The following is a 20,652-nucleotide window of genomic DNA, read 5'->3' as shown; positions in this document are numbered from 1 at the left end:
CCAGTCCCCTAGACTTAGAACTACTTAAACCCAACTAACCTAAGGACATCATACACGTCCATGCCCGAGGCAGGATTCGAACCTGCAAGCGCAGCAGCCTCGTGGTTCCGGACTGAACGCCTAGAACAGCTCGGCCACAGCGGTCCACCATCATTAAACATTAAAAAACCGTAGGTAAATATATTCGTCATTGCTCGGAACAACTGTGTAAATGCGTTCCAATGCATCAGTTGAATATACACTGATTAACCAGTGCATTATGACCATCTGTTTTATAGCTTGTTTGTCCATCTTGGGCACGAAATACATCACTTATTCTGTGTATCAGGGAGCCGACACTCTGTTGGTACGTTTGTGGAGGCACGTGGCGTTAGATTTCTACGCACAGTTCACGTAATTCGAGTAAATAACGGGACGGCGATCTGTACACGCCGTGATGGCGCCCTACAGCGGCCAACATGGGTTCTATAGGACTCACATCAGGCGAATTTGGTCGCCGAGACATCAACGTGAGTTCACTGCAATGCTCCTCAAGGCATTGTACCACGGTTCTGGCTTCCAGACACGGACAGTTACACTGAAGCGCCAAAGAAACCAGGCATTGGTATTCAAATAGAGAATAGGTAAACAGCCAGAATACGGCAACGCTTATGTAAGACAACAAGTGTCTGGCGCAGCTGTTAGATCGGTTACTGCTGCTGCAATGGCAGGTTATCTAGATAAGCGAGATAAACTTGGTGTTACGTCGGGGCACAAGCGATGCGACACAGACTCTCTGAGGTAGCGATGAAGCGGGGATTTTCCCGTACGACCATTTCAAGAGTGTATCGTGAATATCAGGAATCTGGTAAGACTTCAGATCTCCAACATCACTGCGCCCGGAAAGAGGTCCTGCAAGAACGGAACCAACGGCGGCTGAAGAGAGTCGTTCAACGTGACAGAAGTGCAAACCTTCCGCAAATTGCTGCAGATTTCAGTGCTGCGCCACCAGCGTAGGAACCATTCAACGGAGCATCATCTGATCCGTGTGCGGCTCGCCCGACCGCTGGCGACACACGCCCCAGTTACCTGCCATGGAAGTTGGCGTACTTTTCCGGCAGTGTACCTTCCTTGTCCTGTTGATGCTGTCCGACACGGCGCGTAGTTCGACAGCCTCTTGTATTGTACTGTGCCTGTATTTTGGTATGTCTACCTTCGTTCAAATGTTTCCTTCGGCCTTGGGTGTTTTCTGAAGACGTAGTGCTGTCTGTCTCTTCGCCCTTGCCTGAAACTATTCCATCGTTGTACCGGTGATCGGCGCATTGGTTAGTCGGTCGGTCGGCGCTTAAGCTGCCCCTAGCTTGAGATGTCATCCTGCTACGTGAGTACAACTCTTGGCTGCCTGTCTCACCTTACCTTATGTTACCTTCCCAGGCCAACCGTTGGGACACTTGCGGAGAACTGCTTGTCCTGATTCATTAGAGTGTGATGTTTATTTTCAGGATATGTGTAATTTTCTAATTATTGTTGGTGTGGCCTTCAGCCGAGCAATAATTTCGCTTATTTCGTCATAAGGCCTTCAGCCGATTTTCAGTAAGTTTTTTTTTTTTTTTTAGCTAACTTGTTTTAAAGGCAAGCTATTTATTTTAAAGGTGCTATTTGGAACTGTTTTTCTGACTTCCAGTTCGGGCCTTCAGCCATTTGTGATTTGAGGTTGTGTGTGACCTTCAGCCGAACAATAGTTTCACTTCTCTCGTAGTAGCCGTGCTACAATAACTTTTTTTAAAGCAAAGTTTCTTTAAAGCAAACGTGTTTTAAAAGAAAAGAATTTATTGAAATGTGTGATATTTGGAATTGTTCTTCTGACTTCTAATTCAGGCCTTCAGCTTTTTGTGTTTTGAAGTTGTTTGTGGCTTTCAGCCGAGTAATAATTTCACTTCTTTTATAATAAGGCTTTCATTAGTGTTGCAGTTTGTCGTAAAACGAAGTATTTATCTTAATACGAGCTATTTGGAATTGTTCTCCTGACTCCTAACTCAGGCCTTTCAGCCGTCATACAGTCAACTGTATGTTCTTTTAAAGAGATTGTTTTAAAATTTTAATTTCTTTAAATAAAGTTTACTATTTGTTGTGCAACCGAGAGTAACTGATTACGGCGCCGTCCACAATCGTAACCTTATCCTGCCCCATCCTGAGATCCCAGTTCTCATCATCAACACGGGCTTTTGCAGCTGAAGGCCCACTCATGTACCGTTGATGACTGTACGACACAAACATTTACGCCTCGCCTGGGCCCGTCAACACCACATTGGACTGTTGATGACTGGAAACATGTCGCCTGGTCGGACGTGTTTCGCTTCAAATTGTATTGAACAGAACGAAGTGTACGGGTATGGAGACAATCTGATGGATGGATATGGACAGCCCTGCAGGATTCATGGTGTCAGTTCCCTCCAGCAGTGCTTCAGACGTTAGTCGAGTCCATGCCACATCGTTTGCTGCACTTCTGCGTGCTCGCGAGGCATCTAGATGATTTTAGGCAGGTGTACCAGTTTTCTTGGCTCTTCAGTGTATATTGCTGAAAGATGACATCGCCGTCTGGGATGACTTCAAGCATGATGGGATGCAGGTTGTTCGCAGTTGTCAGCGTGTCTTCGATTGTTACCACAGGTGCCATCCAAGCTGAGGAGAATGTTTTCCACAGCATAATATTGCTCGCACTAGGCTGCGTCCGTGGCGCGCTGCTCGTTTCGACGTTTCGAGACGCCGTTCATCTCTATAACGGCGTTTGTGGAGACGAACATCGACTTAGTGTAGCAGAAATGTTATTTACGTTTCCGTTGGTCAACGGTTGAATGCCGACGGTTCCATGCCCACAGCAGTCGTAACTGATGATGTCGTCAGGTCAACATGTGAACATGTAGGGGCGGTCTGCTGCGGAGCTCCATGTTCGACAACGTACTACGAACGGTGGGCTCCGAAAAACTTGTGCGTGGACCAGTATAGTGCTCTTTCGGCAGAGATGCCACAGATCACCAGACAAGCCTCCGAATCCCGCGTTCGTTGAAGAGTCGTGGTCGTCCCACCATTTAGCGCCTAGTCGTAGTCTCACTGTCCCTCTTTCTGTAGGTGCTCACGACAGTAGCACGTGAACATTCCACCAACTTTGCCGCTTTCGAGTTAGTCGCTCACAGGCTCTGCCTAATAATACTCTGCCCTTTGTCGAAGTCGCTTACCTTCACTAGGGTGATCCCTCGTCCGTGTCTCCTCCGCTTACTTACTGTCGATATCACGTCACGTGCCTGCAGCGCTACCAGGCGGCATCCAGAGTCGCGGTGGGCAGTGGGCGTAATGTTTTTGGCTCATCAGCGTACATTCACGTATCCAGGAATAGGCTTTCCGTGTGCCATACGTTCGACTTCTGTTTTTTTTTTTTTTTTTTTTTTTTTTTTTAAATAATGCGCTCCACTTGAAATACCTCGGCATTCCGTGTAAAGCAAAGTTCTCGCTTATGGATCACCTGCGCATGCCAAGAGGAAGCTGATCAAAGTTGTAGCTGGTGGTCTTTCAGCTCTCTGCGCTGCGTTTGCTTCCGTCAAATAGACTCGTTGCCCATTCTCCAGGTGCACAACAAAATGGACCACGTGGGATGATTTTCGCAAATGGAGATTGAAAGATCCTCCACCCCGTCTCATTGCTGCTGACATATCTTCTTATCCGGAATTGCGAAACTTAATCGTTGGCATCAGAAGCCGATGTACCAAGTACAGCCATGTCGCTTCCTCCCGTGACGTACTTGCAAACGTACTTGATGCACTCGACAGAACTGCACTACTCAACATTCCAGTGCGCTTTGGATGTTTTGGAAAGCAGCGAAGAATACGGAACAGTCCAGCTGTTGCCCAGTACAACGTCTTTGTTTTTTGTCTTTCGACGTTATCGATACGCCGTCATCCTGCGTAGAGCGACGACGGTACACGAGGTGACCGCCGCTGCCTGTGGGTGTGAGAGACCCAGACAAGCATGCGGATAAAGTTTACGGCATTTGTTTTGTACCAAACTCCTGGTCGTGATCGCCACACGGTCCATGAGTCATATTCGTCGCCACCACTTCGTACAACTCTGGACCTGTTTCGGGATCAGGAATTTCTGCGCAGACGACGGCTCCAGCACGCGCGACTCGTCTTCCCGGCAAGGCAGTGGAGCGGACGCGACGGCTGCTATGAAATACTTATCATCTGAATTTAAGAAAACTATTTGGTGAAAAAATTTGGTTCTTCCGCATCTTACAGCTTGATATCTTCGCTCGATAAAGGTCTCAATTTATTTTCGTTATTCGTCTTAGTTACTGTGCTGCACGAAATTCAGTACATGGGTGCACGAAATGTTTAAGAATTTGCAGAGGTAAAATCACATTGCGTAGACTTTCCATATATTTCATTTAAGGCCATACATTATTATGTATGAAATGTAGCCAATATATCTAAATTGTATTTAAAGCTGATGCCGGAACATTTCTTTTCATTCTTGAGATATTGGTTGTTACATCTGCGGACGCGTCGCTCGCAGCGCGTCCGAACTTTTCCTGCGCTTCGGGAATCAAGTGGTCGTAAAAATCGTCGTATCTCATAAACGGTTCAAGATATCGAAACGACGATTTTTGGAAGTGACAGCACGCAGAAAGGACTATTTTATCGTATGATTGACACTCGATTTGCTTTCGTAAACGTATGAGCAGAGCGAAAACAAGATCCCCTATAAATTACACCATGAGGTTTTGTCCGAATTTTCATAGCTAAACAAAGGGAGAGAAACAGGAAAACGTGAGGTCTAGTTTTGCATGAAAGTATTTAACTGCTTGAAAGTAATCAGGGTAATCAACGAAAACTTAATTAATGAGTTGAGAAAAAATTGAAATGTTTCACGACACGTTGCTGCCAAGCTAAGTAAATGAAGTGTCAAAAATTTCATCTGTTCAAGGCCTAGCTGTTTTGCACATAAAAGGAAACATTGGTGCGGTATTTAAATGTCAATAAGGCTTCCTTCGAATCATGTACGTTAGGAAGGCAAACGAGGAGTCACTAAGATCATGCTTCCTGACAAGCTCGAAAATAAAAAAATGAAAGAAGTCGGTCAAATATTTTATGAAATGATTTTTGAAAAAGAAATAAGCAGATCAGAGAAACGTTCTATGTGCCTTGGAATTATGCTCGAAATCTTGAACAGAAAATGAGGTGCACCAAACGTTTCCCTAATATTTTTTATTTCATACTTATAGACAAATCATTACACAAAACGTTTGAGTTTCTTTTCGAAAATTTAGTATGCTCCACTTTTACAGACTGTTTAGATTAATTGAAACGCTTGGCCTTAGCACTGACTGCTGATGAATTACGTTCGCAACATCAAATATCTTTAAAATTTCATGTTTCATTGTAATTTATTAGGAAATTCATGTGTGCGATATACTGGGACAGGTGTGTGCACACCTAAAGATCAAGTTATTTGGCAAAACCTCAAATATATACTCAGCGATGCAGTGTAAATAGTATACATAAAACTCTGTATACAGAACTATAACTGAGTCAGTTAAAATGTACTAAGAACCCAGTATCGAACGGAGGACCTTCTCGACACACGTAACCACAAATTCTTTCTCTACCACTACACCATGGCTAGATATGCAGGTTATCAGTCTGTGTGTTTATGTGTGTATTTAGGGTAGTTACTCATGTAGTCAGTCATTCTTCCTCATTTATTGGCTGTTAAAAGTTCTTGTTCATGTAAAAAACATTCGCATTTAATTTATTGATGAGATAGTCGAATGCTCCTCTGCTCATTCACGTGTATTCGAAGAATTTGTCTGGTGATCTTCGTAGTTGATGATATTTATGATATTCTCCATTGAGATTCCTCCCTTTATAAGTTTCATGCACAGCGTTCCTTTTCGCTTTATTTTCTTAAGTAAACCTACTTCTGTGGCCTTACCCTCCAGCTGCAGTATCCTACAGTTTAGGGGCGGCGTTTTACAGAAACAGCTGGCCGGCTCTCAGCAGCCATCTTGCAGCGCGACACGGCCGCTCGCACGCAGGACCGCCGAGCTTCTTCCCCCGATGCTGCTGCCTGTCGCTGGAGTGTCGCGCATCCAGGAGACGCTCGCTGCCGGTCGCTTCTGTCGCTCACGTGGGACTCGGCGTAAGTCGAAAATCGTCGACTTCAAACGTCACGAGGATAATCAAGCTTTCTGGTTTGTTTGGGTACGTTTTCTATCAAATACCACAACTCTTCAGAATTTAAAACCGCAGGCCGAAGTCCAGAATCATATTTAGGAATACATTGTATCGGTCTTGAAACCCATGGAGACTGTGGTCTTGGCGGCGGGTGGCGTTTATACGCTTATACACTCCTGGAAATTGAATAAAGAACACATTGACACCGGTGTGTCAGACCCACCATACTTGCTCCGGACACTGCGAGAGGGCTGTACAAGCAATGATCACACGCACGGCACAGCGGACACACCAGGAACCGCGGTGTTGGCCGTCGAATGGCGCTAGCTGCGCAGCATTTGTGCACCGCCGCCGTCAGTGTCAGCCAGTTTGCCGTGGCATACGGAGCTCCATCGCAGTCTTTAACACTGGTAGCACGCCGCGACAGCGTGGACGTGAACCGTATGTGCAGTTGACGGACTTTGAGCGAGGTCGTATAGTGGGCATGCGGGAGGCCGGGTGGACGTACCGCCGAATTGCTCAACACGTGGGGCGTGAGGTCTCCACAGTACATCGATGTTGTCGCCAGTGGTCGGCGGAAGGTGCACGTGCCCGTCGACCTGGGACCGGACCGCAGCGACGCACGGATGCACGCCAAGACTGTAGGATCCTACGCAGTGCCGTAGGGGACCGCACCGCCACTTCCCAGCAAATTAGGGACACTGTTGCTCCTGGGGTATTGGCGAGGACCATTCGCAACCGTCTCCATGAAGCTGGGCTACGGTCCCGCACACCGTTAGGCCGTCTTCCGCTCACGCCCCAACATCGTGCAGCCCGCCTCCAGTGGTGTCGCGACAGGCGTGAATGGAGGGACGAATGGAGACGTGTCGTCTTCAGCGATGAGAGTCGCTTCTGCCTTGGTGCCAATGATGGTCGTATGCGTGTTTGGCGCCGTGCAGGTGAGCGCCACAATCAGGACTGCATACGACCGAGGCACACAGGGTCAACACCCGGCATCATGGTGTGGGGAGCCATCTCCTACACTGGCCGTACACCACTGGTGATTGTCGAGGGGACACTGAATAGTGCACGGTACATCCAAACCGTCATCGAACCCATCGTTCTACCATTCCTAGACCGGCAAGGGAACTTGCTGTTCCAACAGGACAATGCACGTCCGCATGTATCCCGTGCCACCCAACGTGCTCTAGAAGGTGTAAGTCAACTACCCTGGTCAGCAAGATCTCCGGATCTGTCCCCCATTGAGCATGTTTGGGACTGGATGAAGCGTCGTCTCACGCGGTCTGCACGTCCAGCACGAACGCTGGTCCAACTGAGGCGCCAGGTGGAAATGGCATGGCAAGCCGTTCCACAGGACTACATCCAGCATCTCTACGATCGTCTCCATGGGAGAATAGCAGCCTGCATTACTGCGAAAGGTGCATATACACTGTACTAGTGCCGACATTGTGCATGCTCTTTTGCCTGTGTCTATGTGCCTGTGGTTCTGTCAGTGTGATCATGTGATGTATCTGACCCCAGGAATGTGTCAATAAAGTTTCCCCTTCCTGGGACAATGAATTCACGGTGTTCTTATTTCAATTTCCAGGAGTGTACAAGTGGAAGACAGGATTTCAATGGCGTCGACTTACAAGTTATCATTTATAAAAAGAAATTTTCTCTTTTGTTTTCAAGTAATTCAGTGCTCTGAAATTTCGAGGACGAGAAAATCGTGGCCTAGTATTAGGTTCCACAAAATATTCTGGTACAATTTACGAAACAAGTTCTGTAGTTCTTACTTGAAATTTAATACAGCGATATAAATTAATTGTTCGATGTATTATTAGTGAGTATTTTAATGAAGACGAAGAAAATGGAGAGTCGCGTCCGCACTCATACATGTATGCGATTTTATTTTTAGTAGGGTGGGGCCCCTCCACACCCACACCGGCATGATGGGCAACACAACAGGCCTAGTGCTGTCTCTGCATATTGGCTAGTTTCCACTATGTGGGGTCTCGCGGGATGTGGGTACTGTGATGTTTGCGTACGTCTGGTTACGGTTATCCATTAATACGGGCCCATCTGGAGGTAGATTGAGTCGAAAGTTGAACGAAGAGTAGCGGTTTGAACGGCAGAGGAAAAATGTATCAAGGCAAGAGTCAAGGGAAAAAATCCTCTGCGATGGTTGGGTGGGGTTGTAAGAGCACTAGCGGATTTCTTGCTGCCTGCGACAGGTCATGCAAGGGCAGGCTTTGTTAGTAGTGGATATCATGCAGGCGCATACCTTTGACGTTGTGGAGCCATGTCGTTCGCCGGCTGCAGCTGGGTGACGATGTTGGCCTCTCGGTCAGCATCAGCATACCTGTAACATATGGGCACATTATCGTTTAGTGTCCGATAGGTCATATATCAGATCCACAGTGTAGGGTAGTGTTTGTGATTTGTTTGTGCGTTAGGCTAAACGCAAATTGAGAGGCGTATAGCGCGTATGACGTGAGACGACACTACAGCGAGACACGCACGTGCCGCACGTGCCGTGCTGGTGCTTCTCATATTGAGACGTGTACACAGACTTTCCACGTACCGGTTAGCGACGCTCGGCGCTGACAGAATAGAAGCGCGCGCACACAGTAATCTTCCTTTTGCAGAAATTATTCGGTAAAAATATTTGATTTTTACCTTACTTGTGGCACTATGTGTCAGCTACGTGGCGAAGTGCCCATCGTCTCGCTAAAGGTCATACTTTTTGTGATATACACATTTTATTAAGACACTAAGCAAAATTCGAAAAGTTTGCAATGAAAAATAAAGGTCGCTATGATTTTGCATTTTGTCCCGTATTTCACCGCATGTTTGCGAAATTTAGCCAACACACTGAATTTTTCTTTAGACTTGGGAGGAGGTCTCTATCTGTCTCCGATCTCGAGAAATTGGATCCTACGTCGCGCGTTCACTACCGATCTCACGCCTGCGAGAATGAAATATTCACAACATCCCTCATATCTCCTAATACGCTCGAGATATCGAGACAAGATTTTGGTGAATGATAGCACATAAGGAGGTGAGTATTTTGCCAATTGATAAACAAACAGAACTTTCTTATGTATGGAGATATGTCGGAAGTTATACTTCCTATTTTATGTTTTCTTTCCAGGGACTCTAATTTTTTAACAGTTATCGACAGATAATATGCAAATAAACATGAAATTTCTTCTCTTATGTCACTGTAAACCGACACGATGAGGTTTTTCGTAAGCTACTGAGCTCTCTGGTCGCCAATTACTTATTTAATGGGACACTCTGTTTCATAATTCTGACGCAATAGCTGCTACAAGATGCGTTAGTGCAAATTGTACTGTGTTTTTGGAAAAGAAGTACAATTACACCTGTTAATAAGAGAAATGTGAGCGTTACTCATAAATGATGATGCTTCTTCGAATGAGAAAAGGTTAACAATTCACACAAAAATAAGTCGCCAATTCTGTTGGAATTTTGGTTGAATCCCCATAACCCATCGTATTTTTAACACTGGACGACCGGACTAGAAACCTACCAAAGATTTTATTACTTCTGTTCATCTGAGCGGTGTTAAAATAATGGCGAGCGCACCCTTCAGGCGGAATGACAGGCACATGCTAGATGCCGGTTACTCACCTACGGCTTGCCAAACTGACAACACGTGATTCGAGAATAAAATAGTTGTTATTGACAAAAGTAAGCATGGATCCGTGCACAACACAATGGTCAGTGCATTGTCAGCAGCTGAGAACAGTGCGTGCGGCAGAAATGTGGAGGGTTCCAATGGTTCAAATGGCTCTGAGCACTATGGGACTCAACTGCTATGGTCATAAGTCCCCTAGAACTTAGAACTACTTAAACCTAATTAACCTAAGGACAGCACACAACACCCAGCCATCACGAGGCAGAGAAAATCCCTGACCCAGCCGGGAATCGAACATGGGAACCCGGGCGTGCGAAGCGAGAACGCTACCGCACGACCACGAGATGCGGGCAAATGTGGAGGGTAGCCAGGTGTGTCTTATGAGCGGGAGTCCACATCGTTCGAAAAACATTGTTGTTAAAGTAGATCTGCCCCTGTAGGCAACACATTTCAACGCATTAAATATATTAAAATACCACACTCTTTCAGGATACTCATATTTTCGGAATAATTTCGACCACCTCTTCATTTGTGTAGCCTGTTGTATAGTTAGTTTATTAATGCTGATAGTGTGATGTCCATATGTATGTAGTAAAATATCTGTTATCACATCCGTGTCCAAGTAATGACAGTGGAACTTATGTTCTTCAGATCTTGGACGTCTTCTACCAGGAGCACAAAGGGATCATACCTGAGGAAATTACGCCTTTTCGACATTTTGTAACAGATCGTAGGCATATCAGCATAACAAGCAGCAAGTAGGTAACTTTGTTTTACTTTCCTGCCTTTCTTCTAGATCACATGATTTTATAATATTCCCTACTTCCTTACTCGCTACCCTTACGATAAATCATGTGTCCCGTCTTACGATCTGAAAAGATTGTGGAGGCAGAAGATATAGTCCCAGTGGCTAATGGTACATCAGTTACTAAACTGTGCATGGTTCATAACAAAAGAATAGACAACATGAAAAAATAGACAGATATATGCAACTGAAAACTATTATGTACTAACGAAAAGAGACGGCGAAAAACGAAACACTACTCAGTGACAATAAAATTCAATATACTGCAACGCTGTACTTTTCGGATGGGCAATACTTCCGCTGCCCATATCCGCCCTGCCGAAGTGAGCATATGTCGGGACTGCCTCCCGCTCCCCGCCTCACCCCTCCCTCAGCGAATGCGTGGCGCGAGAAACTCTGCCGCGACCACAACGCCGCGGGACCTGGGCCAGACGCGCGTCGCGTCCCAGTCGCGTCGCGTCCCAGTTTGCGCGCTCCCATCTGAACCTGTGTAGCCACAAAAATGCGCGCACACGCGCTATACGCGTCTCAATTTACGCCTATCGTGTGGCTTGACGGATTCCCTGCTGTAGCCTATTGGTCGGCTTTGAAAGAAGCTGGCGTATTCAGTCAATGTTTTGGCAGGGGCTTGGCGATGTTGCCGCTTTTGAGTGTATGTTAGCTCGCCATGGAAGAGCTCACTGTTCGTAGACGTTTCACCAAAAGAAGAACAAGCTCCTGCCGCAAACGTACAATACCCCGTATGGAGGTCCGCCAATCGCGTAAGAGTGGGCGTCCCCCGATACAAGACCAACCTGAAGAACTAGGGAGTCCTTCCGGTGACCACTAACACCTTTTGCGACTACGGGGCTGAAGAATATCCGAGCCATCTATTTGTATGCCCCCTCCTGGATAACCCGCGCTCAATACAAGATGTTTGCGAAGGAAATGACAAAGCTATAGCAACTGCTATTTTTTGGAAATGCTGACCGGACATGGAAATGAAATGAATGATAGGTGGTTATACCCTAGCTAGGAGTGTCTTTGGCCGCTTATACTTCCATCTATGGTTGTGACCTTAGTTTCCAGAGCAAGGATGAAAGGATTGTTCGGGTGCCTCGAGCTCCTGTATAGTCGTATGGCGACTCTGAATACTTCCTTGAGGGTTCCAAGGCGGTATTCAGTGTGAGGATCCAGGGTGCGGGTGTAGCGTGGAGCGTTGCTAATGATGCATAGTCGCTCGTTCTGTATGATCTGCGGGTGCGTAGGAGCTGCGTATCTCCAGACTGCAGCTACGTACGTCATCAGAGGTCTGATCAGTGTCAGTATCGACCTCGACACATATGCGAGGCCGCCCAGTGCTCATATAGTGGCAAAGCGGTTCGACTCGGATTTGAGGGACCCGGGTTCAGTCCCTGGGCCAACACCAAGTTTGGGTTTGCCGTGGTTTCCACTAACTTTTTACGCAGATGGCGGGATGAGTCATAGGAACGGCTGCCCACGTCCCTTTCCCTTCAAGCAAACTAATAACTTTGGCTGTCGACCGGACATCAAAGTTCCTTTCTTCACTCCTTCCTTTGTTCGGTATGCGTGCACTGGCCAGCTGCTATTTATTATACCCCATTATCACTTTTCACAGTCGGCATTTGAGCTGGGTGGTAACGTACTCGCCTCCCATGCAAGTGGGCCCAGGTTCGATTCCCGGGTAGGTAAGAGATTTTTCTCTGTTCAGGCTGTATTCATCATCCTTTTATTCTCATCACCGGCGCACAAGTCCCCCAATGTAGCATCGACTGAAATGAGACTTGCACTTGGCTGCCGAACTTCCCCAGATGGGGCCTATTGGCCAACCATGCCATACACTCATTTCCATTTATCATTTTTAACGAGTTAACTGTAAGAAATTACGCCCGAGCACTAATAAGAGCATTTTTCACTCTCTAAAATGACGTTGTACGCTCTAGTGGAGCGGGTAGGATTTATGTTTGGAACATAAATCGTTATACCTCTTAAAGTTCCAAGGGCATTTTAATGAACATCTTACAATATATGATACATATCTTAAACAACATTGGTGTAAATTTTCATGGTTCTAGGCTTTCAAATTAAAAATATAAAAAATAATAAGTTAATAAATGTAAAGTATAAAAATCAGTCCCCCTTTGTGTACCATTTTCTCAAAAAGTGCAGAAGTTGTTTTGATGAAACTCTGCATGTGGTTTTTTATGGTAACTTCTGAGAAGTGTGGAAAGAATTGTGTGTTTAGCTCCAATATTTCATCTGCTATGATGTATGTTATTTGATAAAAAAATTATTTGAAAATTTTATACTGTCCTCCTCTCATAAACGTATGAACTTTGGTATTAGGCATTAGAATACTCAGTGCAGCGTATAGGCTAACTTATAAGCGATAAAGTGTCCTGCTAACTCTTTTAATTCAGTTAAAGGCTTTTAGGCAGAAGGCTTTCGTCGCTTTGGAGATTACGCGACGAATTTGAATAATTTTAGGAACGCCCTCATACACAAATAAAACTGTGGTTTAAGGCTTTAATCGTGGAGTACACAATTGTAAACAGACATAAGAAACAGATATATCCATAAGAAGTACTGTATGCACATGCAAAATTGGCAGAGTTTGTCACGGGAGATGCAAGTGGCAGTGGTACAATAGCAAACCCGCTATGGTGGGGAGAACGTAGAAGCACAAATGATTGGGAGTTTCTTGCTCAGCACTGCCAACTGACCGGAGGCGAGCGTTACGCATGAACTGCTACGGTGTAAACTTAAGTCGGGAACATGTAGTTGTAAATGTTCATTTCAGGGCCAATCACCTTCAAGTATGGTTCTCGTTTGTAGTGGGGAATGTGAAATTAAATTAAGGCTGCTGTACAGCGCAATAAGTAGGAGAAAAATGGCCGCTAGTGATCGCGGATGCCCGTAACTATCAGAAACAGAAGGTAGGTGACCTGAGGTGCTCCGAATGGGACTGACATGCAGAGCCGGTTGGCAGGGGATTTTGCAACCCCGTGCGATGATTTCAGTCGCCCCTTCTCCTCACACACGAAGACACAACTTTACAGAATTTTAAGGGGATACGGAATCGGATTTTGGGTTAAAAAATCGAATTTTTTTTTATTGGCGTATTATATTCTGCCATGTTTCCTCTTTAAAATGACGTATCATACATAGCTCTACTACAATTATAACTATTTTATTTTTATATATTTGTGAGATCGGGTATTGCGCTCTTCACAGTGGTATAATGTTCGCTATGTCAAATATCTGGGAGATGGTGACTCTAAAGCATTCAAAGAAGTTTTGGAAAGCAAACCATATGGGAACAGTGTAAATATAAGCAAACTTGAATGTATAGGACATGTGCAGAAGAGAATGGGTGCCAGGCTGAGAAGGTTAAAATCAGTTATGAAAGGGAAAAAACTAGATGATGGGAAAACCTTGGATGGCAGAGGAAGATTGACTGATTCCATAATAGACCACATTCAGAACTGCTATGGCCTTGCAATCAGGCAAAATACAGGCAATCTTGAAGAAATGAGGAGAGCTATATGGGCTTTATATTTCCACACCGCATCCACGGATGAGCATCCACAACATGGTTTGTGCCCCAAAGGTGAAAACAGCTGGTGTAAATACAATAGGGGACTAACAACAGGAGAGAAATACATTCACCACCACAGTCTACCATCAGCCATCATGGCAGAAATAAAGCCCATTTTCAGAGATCTGGCTGACAGAAGTCTTCTGATGAAATGTCTTCACGGAAAAACGCAGAACCCCAACGAGTGCTTGAATAGTGTGATATGGCATCGTCTCCCAAAAACAGTGTTTGTCGGAATTAATACACTACATTTTGGTGTGTATGATGCTGTGGCAACCTTCAATCTTGGAAATATAACTAAATGCCAGGTCCTTCAAAAGTTGGGTATGTGTGTTGGTTCCCGTACGGTACGTGCTATGTTCTTTTTAGATCAGCACAGACTAAGGCATGCTGATAATATAATCAAGACATTAGTGAAAAAAGCAAGACAGGTGCAGAGGGGTGCCAAAAGAAGACTTGAAGATGATTATGAAGACTGTGAAGGGGGTATTAGCTACGGATCAGGAATGTTTTAATCTTCTTTCTCCGTTTCCCGTAAGTTTACTTTTTACTTCATCTAGGAACATTATCTCAGGTACTGGTCAACCTAGAAGTCTGAAATTTTTATGACGTAGTGACATAGGTCCCTATTACATACTGAAACAACGATTTTTTAATTACTTGATTTACAAAAGACTTAGGGGTGATAGTCTAGTAAAAAGCGATGGAAAAAATTTACTTAAAAATAAATGTACAATATCTCTGTAAGAAAATACTTTGACAATAAACTGTTGTTTCAGTATTGTTGTAACATATGAATGCACATACAGTAAAATTTTTACCTCTCTGTCTCCAGTAGTTTGTGAGAAAATGTTCCCTATAGTAGGCATATATTAACATTGCGGGGATAGGTGATTCCGTATCCCCTTAATCTCATTGTCATTCCTGAAAGATATCTTACTTTAACATATGGATGGTAGGCAACGAAAATGTTGGAACTCCATCCGTCAGTGAAAACTCGTATTTCCAGTAATCAGTAACTCTATAATCAAAGAGAGATTTGTAAGTGCATGGATTTCTCTCCATCTGTTTGTGAAAACTCGTCCGCAGCTCATGGTTGTGTGGTAGCGTTCTCGCTTCCCACGCCCGGGTTTCCGGGTTCGATTCTCGGCGGGGTCAGGGATTTTCTCTGCCTCGTGATGACTGGGTGTTGTGTGCTGTCCTTAGGTTAGTTAGGTTAAAGTAGTTCTAAGTTCTAGAGGACTGGTGACCATAGATGTTAAGTCCCATAGTGCTCAGAGCCATTTGAACCATATTTTTGTGAAAACTCGTAATAACGGTAACGAGTAACTCTATAATCAAAGAGAGATTTGCAACTGCAGGGATTTCTTTCATCTGTCAACAGCTATACTTCCACTACACACTCACTTACACTAAAGAGCCAGAGAAACTGATACACCTGCCTAATATCGTGAAGGGCTCCAGCGAGCACGCAGAAGACGTCGTATGGACTAGACTAATGTCTGAAGTAGTGCTGGAGGGAATTGACACCATGACTCCTGCAGGACTGTCCATAAATCCGTAAGAGTACGATGGGGTGGAGATCTCTTCTGAACAGCACGTCGCAAGGCATCCCAGATACGCTCAGTAATGTTCGTGTCTGCTGAATTTGGTGGCCGGCGAAGTTTTTAAACGCGGAAGGGTATTCCTGGAGCCGCTCTTGAGCAATTCCGGACGTGTAAGGTGTCGCATTGTCCTATTGGAATTGACCAACTCCGTCGGAATGCACAATAGACATGAATGGATGCAGGTGATCAGACAGGACGCTTACGTACGTGTCACCTGTCAGAGTCGTATCTAGACGTATCAGGGGTCTCATATCACTCCTACTGCACACGTCCCACACCGTTACAGAGCCTCCACCAGCTTGAACAGTTCCCTGCTGACGTGCAGGGCCCATGAACTGATGAGGTTGTCTCTACAATTGTACTAGTCCATCCGCTCGATACAATTTGAAAGGAGACTCGTCCGAGCAGGCTGCACGTTTCCAGTCATCCAATGTCGGTGTTGATGGGCCCAGTCGAGGCGTAAAACTTTGTGTCGCGCAGTGATCAAGGGTACACGAGTGGGCCTTTGGCTCCGGAACCCATATCGATGATGTTTCGTTTAATGGTTCGCATACTGAAACTTGTTGGTGGCCCGGTATTGAAATCTGCAGCAATTTGCGAAAGGATTGCACTTCTGTCACGCTGAACGATTCTCTTCAGACATCATTCGTCCGATTCTTGCAGGTTATTTTTCCGGCCGCAGGGCAGTCGAAGATTTAATGTTTTACCGGACTCGTGAAATGGTCGTACGGGAAAATCCCTATTTCATCCCTATGTCGGAGATGCTGTGCCCCATCGCTCGTGTGCCGACCATAACACCACGTTCAAACTCACTTGATAGCGTGCCATTGTAGCAGCAGTAACAGATCTGACAACTGTGCCATACACTTGTTGTCTTATATAGGCGTTGCCGACCGCAACGCCGTATTCTGTCTGTTTGCATATATCTGTATTTCTTTGCCCCTTCAGTGTATGCAGAAACTTTGTGGATCACTTCATATTATTTTTTAAGATACGGTTTTTGCTTCACCCGTAAAATTTAACAAAAAAGTGGTTCAAATGGCTCTGAGCAATATGGGACTTAACTTTTGAGGTCATCAGTGCCCTAGAACTTACAACTACTTAAACCTAACTAATCTAAGGACATCACACACATCCATGCCCGAGGCAGGATTCGAACCTGCGACCGTAGCGCCTAGAACCGCTCTGCCACACCGGTCGGCTTAACAAATTGGAGTTAAGAGGTTTCATTGTCCGTCGTATCTCATGGCGTTAGTCTGACAATTTTTTATTTTTGTGAATACGTCCCAGTACATGAAACGGAAGTGAAATATTTTTAGTACAACGCATTTAGAGTTATCCAAAATTATACATCAACGTAAAGTGATGTCTCCTGAGAAACACTGAAACGAGACACTGATGAACGAAAACATTAAGAGCACCTGCTTAATAGCGTGTTTGTCCGTCTCTGGAACGAAATACATGACTTATTCTGCGTATCAGGGATCCGACAGTTTGTTGGTAGGTTCAAAAATGGCTCTGAGCACTATGGGACTCAACTGCTGTGGTCATTAGTCCCCTAGAACTTAGAACTACTTAAACCTAACTAACCTAAGGACATCACACACATCCATGCCCAAGGCAGGATTCGAACCTGCGACCGTAGCAGTCGCACGGTTCCGGACTGCGCGCCTAGAACCGCGAGACCACCGCGGCCGGCTGTTGGTAGGTATGTGGAGGTTAGTGTCATCATATATCTACGCACAGGTCACATAATTCGCGTAAGTAACGGGCCGCCCATCTGCGCACGCGGCGATGGCGCCCTATAGCGACCCATATGGGTGTCATAGGATTCACATCAGTCGAATTTGGTCGTTGTGACATCAACGCGTTTTCACTATAGCGCTCCTCAAAGCACTGTACCACGGTTCTGGCTCCGAGACACAGACAATTATACTGATGAAAGGTGACATCGCCGTAAGGGAGGTCGTCAGGCATGACGGGATGCACGTGGTTCGCAGCTGTCAGCGTGTCTTCGACTACTGCCTCAGGTCCTCCCACGTCTCCCGCGGCACAACACTGCCCCCACCAGCCTGCTTCCCTGGCGCGCTGCACGTTTCGGGCCGCCGTTCGCCTCGATGACGGCGTTCGTGGAGACGACCAGCGACCTGGCGTAGGAAAAATGTGATTCACCCGAAGAGCCGACACGTTGCCATTGACCAAGGGTCGAATCCCGACGGTTCCGTGCCCACTGCAGTCGTAATTGACGATGCTGTTGAGTCATCATATTAACATGTAGGGGTGGCATGTTGCGCAGCTCCACCTTCCACAATGTACGGTGAACGGTGTGCTCTGAAACACTTGTGCGTGCACCAGCACTGTGACCTATCGACAGAGATGCCACACATCAGCATCTGTCCTGCTGTGCAGAGCAGACAAGCCTCCGGACTGCACACAATGTGTGAAGAGTCGTGGACGTTCAATCGTTTAGCGCCTGATGATAATTTCACTGTCCTTCTACCTCAGGACTCCGGCACGTCAACATTCGACTAGCTTCGCCGTTTTCGAGATACTCGTTCACAGGCTCCTCCTAATAATAATCTGCCCTTTGCTAAATGAACCATGTGCTTCATGACGATTACTCTTTACGTGTGAAATCCACGAGTACGTTTCCTTCCAGTTAGTGCGATACACACATGACTTTTTTTATTCTCTTTCTTGGTGAGTTTTCTTGTACAGTATACTCACCAGCAACACTCACCTGTAACTCTTTGGAAAATATTTCACTGCCTAACTGGTACACGTTGTCGTCCCAGAACGCAAGTACAACCACTGAGCGACAGTGAAAGAGGAACACCTCGGCCCGCATCGAGAAGTATCTGGCCGACGCAACACCGAACGGAAATCATGGGTGGGTGGTGGTAAGTTTCTATGGGAAATGCTGACGTCATCGGTCCCTAGGCTTACACACTACTTAATCTAACTTACGCTAAGGACAACACACACACTCAAGCCCGAGGGAGCACTCGAACCTCAGACGGCGGTATCCGCGCGAACCGTGCCAAAGCGCCCTCGACCACGCTGCTACCCCGCGCGGAAATCATGATCGCTACGTTTACATGTGATACATCTTTCGAAAGACGAAAACCGAATTTGGGAAACCGTTTTTCGCTACCGTGTTTACATGTTAATTTCCGAAGCGGTTGTGCTAGCCCAGTTAAATATGGCGCCTGGAAAACAGCTGTTACAGTCTGATATAGTAAACACAATCGCCATTTCTCATCACTTAGACGAGGTGTAAACAGCTTCATACTAATATTTCTACATATCCTTCACTGTACATTAAGCCACTCCATCCATATTAGCCGAAAGTTTTTAATAACGAGACGAAACCCGACAGTCGAAGCACGTTGCAAACCGGTTGTGTTTACATGGGGGGGGGTAAATCGATTGCGGAATTGGAAAACTCGCAACTAGAAGCGGATTTCCAGAATCGATCTTCGGAGTGTTTACACGACCACCTAGAAGGATATTTGGAAATCGGTTTACGAAATCCGGTTTTGGGAGCCCCATGTAAAGAGGGCGCTTGCCGAGCCTAAATTCATGAAGCGGAGGGTGGGAGGAAAACAAAGGAAATAAAATGACCAAGAGCATCAAAGCAATAATTATCTCATTTAAAAGATTCCGGAAATACGGGATACAAAGTGTAAAACACCGGAGCCAGGATTTTCGTCCAATTTAAATGAATATACGGGATTTCCCGGAATATACGGGATAGTTGGCAGTTCTAGTTCGTACGGTCCACTTGTAGCATTCAGTGAATGTATTAGTACCTTCTGGGCATAGTCTGACAACATATTGCACACACCTTTTGCGAAATGACCACGAAGAGACAATCCGAAAAATTAGTGTTAATGCGGATACTTACCAACAATGGAACAGGGGAGAGGGAACAGTGAGTGGTCCGACAGATACCCTCCGTCACACACGGAAAGGTGGATTCCGTAGCATGTGCAAGGGGGCTATCCGATCTGCCATGTCGATTTTCAAGAAATTTCGGCCATAAGTGTGAACGAAGTTGAGTTTCGAATCTGATAAATGTACTCAGCATCTGTAGTATCGATATAATCACAGTCTTTGTTAAGTCTGTGTTTTGAGACCAAAGATGTTAGAGTAAGTCAGAGAGTAGCACTGAGCAGAGTGTGTGTGTGTGTGTGTGTGTGTGTGTGTGTGTGTGTGTGTGTGTGTGTTGGACAGTCTGGCACTGAACTCGGTTTGAAAAGGACGGAAGCTGCTCTGGATTATTTAAGAAGGATTTTGTAATAATGCGTTTTGAGGAATACCGAAGATTTTGAGCTAATATTAATGAAACACTAACAGGAACTTTTAAGTTAATCCAGTTTTGTTTTATATTTGTAACTGTGTAGTTTATTATTGTTAGAACGTTGCATATGGTTGTGGTATGCTGTAGGAATTTTGTAATTAAGTACATGGCCTTGTCTTATAACTGAAACAAGTGCCGAGGAAAGTAATTTTACACTGGAACATTGTTAAAATAGGCCTATGTTTTGATAACTCGTATAGTTGTGAGTGCTTTATGAAGAAGCGTATTGTTATGGCTTAATGAAGCGTTTATCAGTCGTTAAGTTTAATTCCTTATTTCTCATTGTTTACCTTTATCAATGTGTTTGCATTCTCGCGTTGCACATCGCGAGTTGCGTGTTGCAGAAGCATTTTTATAAAAAGTGGTAAGATACCGCCTTGCATTGCACATCGCAAGTACGGTAAATGAAATTTGGTTTTTGACAGTC

The 20,652-nt window shown here is 45.4% G+C and overlaps 1 protein-coding gene across 2 annotated transcripts in view; it reads right to left on the bottom strand.

The window, feature by feature from the left end:
* Positions 1-20,652, bottom strand: part of LOC126213131 (neprilysin-2-like) — a 284,375-nt gene that overhangs the window by 169,009 nt on the left and 94,714 nt on the right. The window contains exon 2 of one of the 2 annotated variants that reach the window (XM_049940746.1): positions 8,476-8,553. The exons of the other annotated variant lie outside the window; for it this stretch is intronic. Coding sequence (XP_049796703.1) covers positions 8,476-8,553 — 78 coding nt within the window. The remainder of the gene's footprint in view (positions 1-8,475; positions 8,554-20,652) is intronic. 2 annotated transcript variants of the gene reach the window in all.

The sequence above is a fragment of the Schistocerca nitens genome, chromosome 11 (assembly GCF_023898315.1).
Source record: "Schistocerca nitens isolate TAMUIC-IGC-003100 chromosome 11, iqSchNite1.1, whole genome shotgun sequence".
In the NCBI taxonomy this organism is placed as follows: domain Eukaryota; kingdom Metazoa; phylum Arthropoda; class Insecta; order Orthoptera; family Acrididae; genus Schistocerca; species Schistocerca nitens.
Note: the sequence above shows the minus strand (reverse complement) of the source record. Positions and strands in the feature narration are given on the sequence as shown.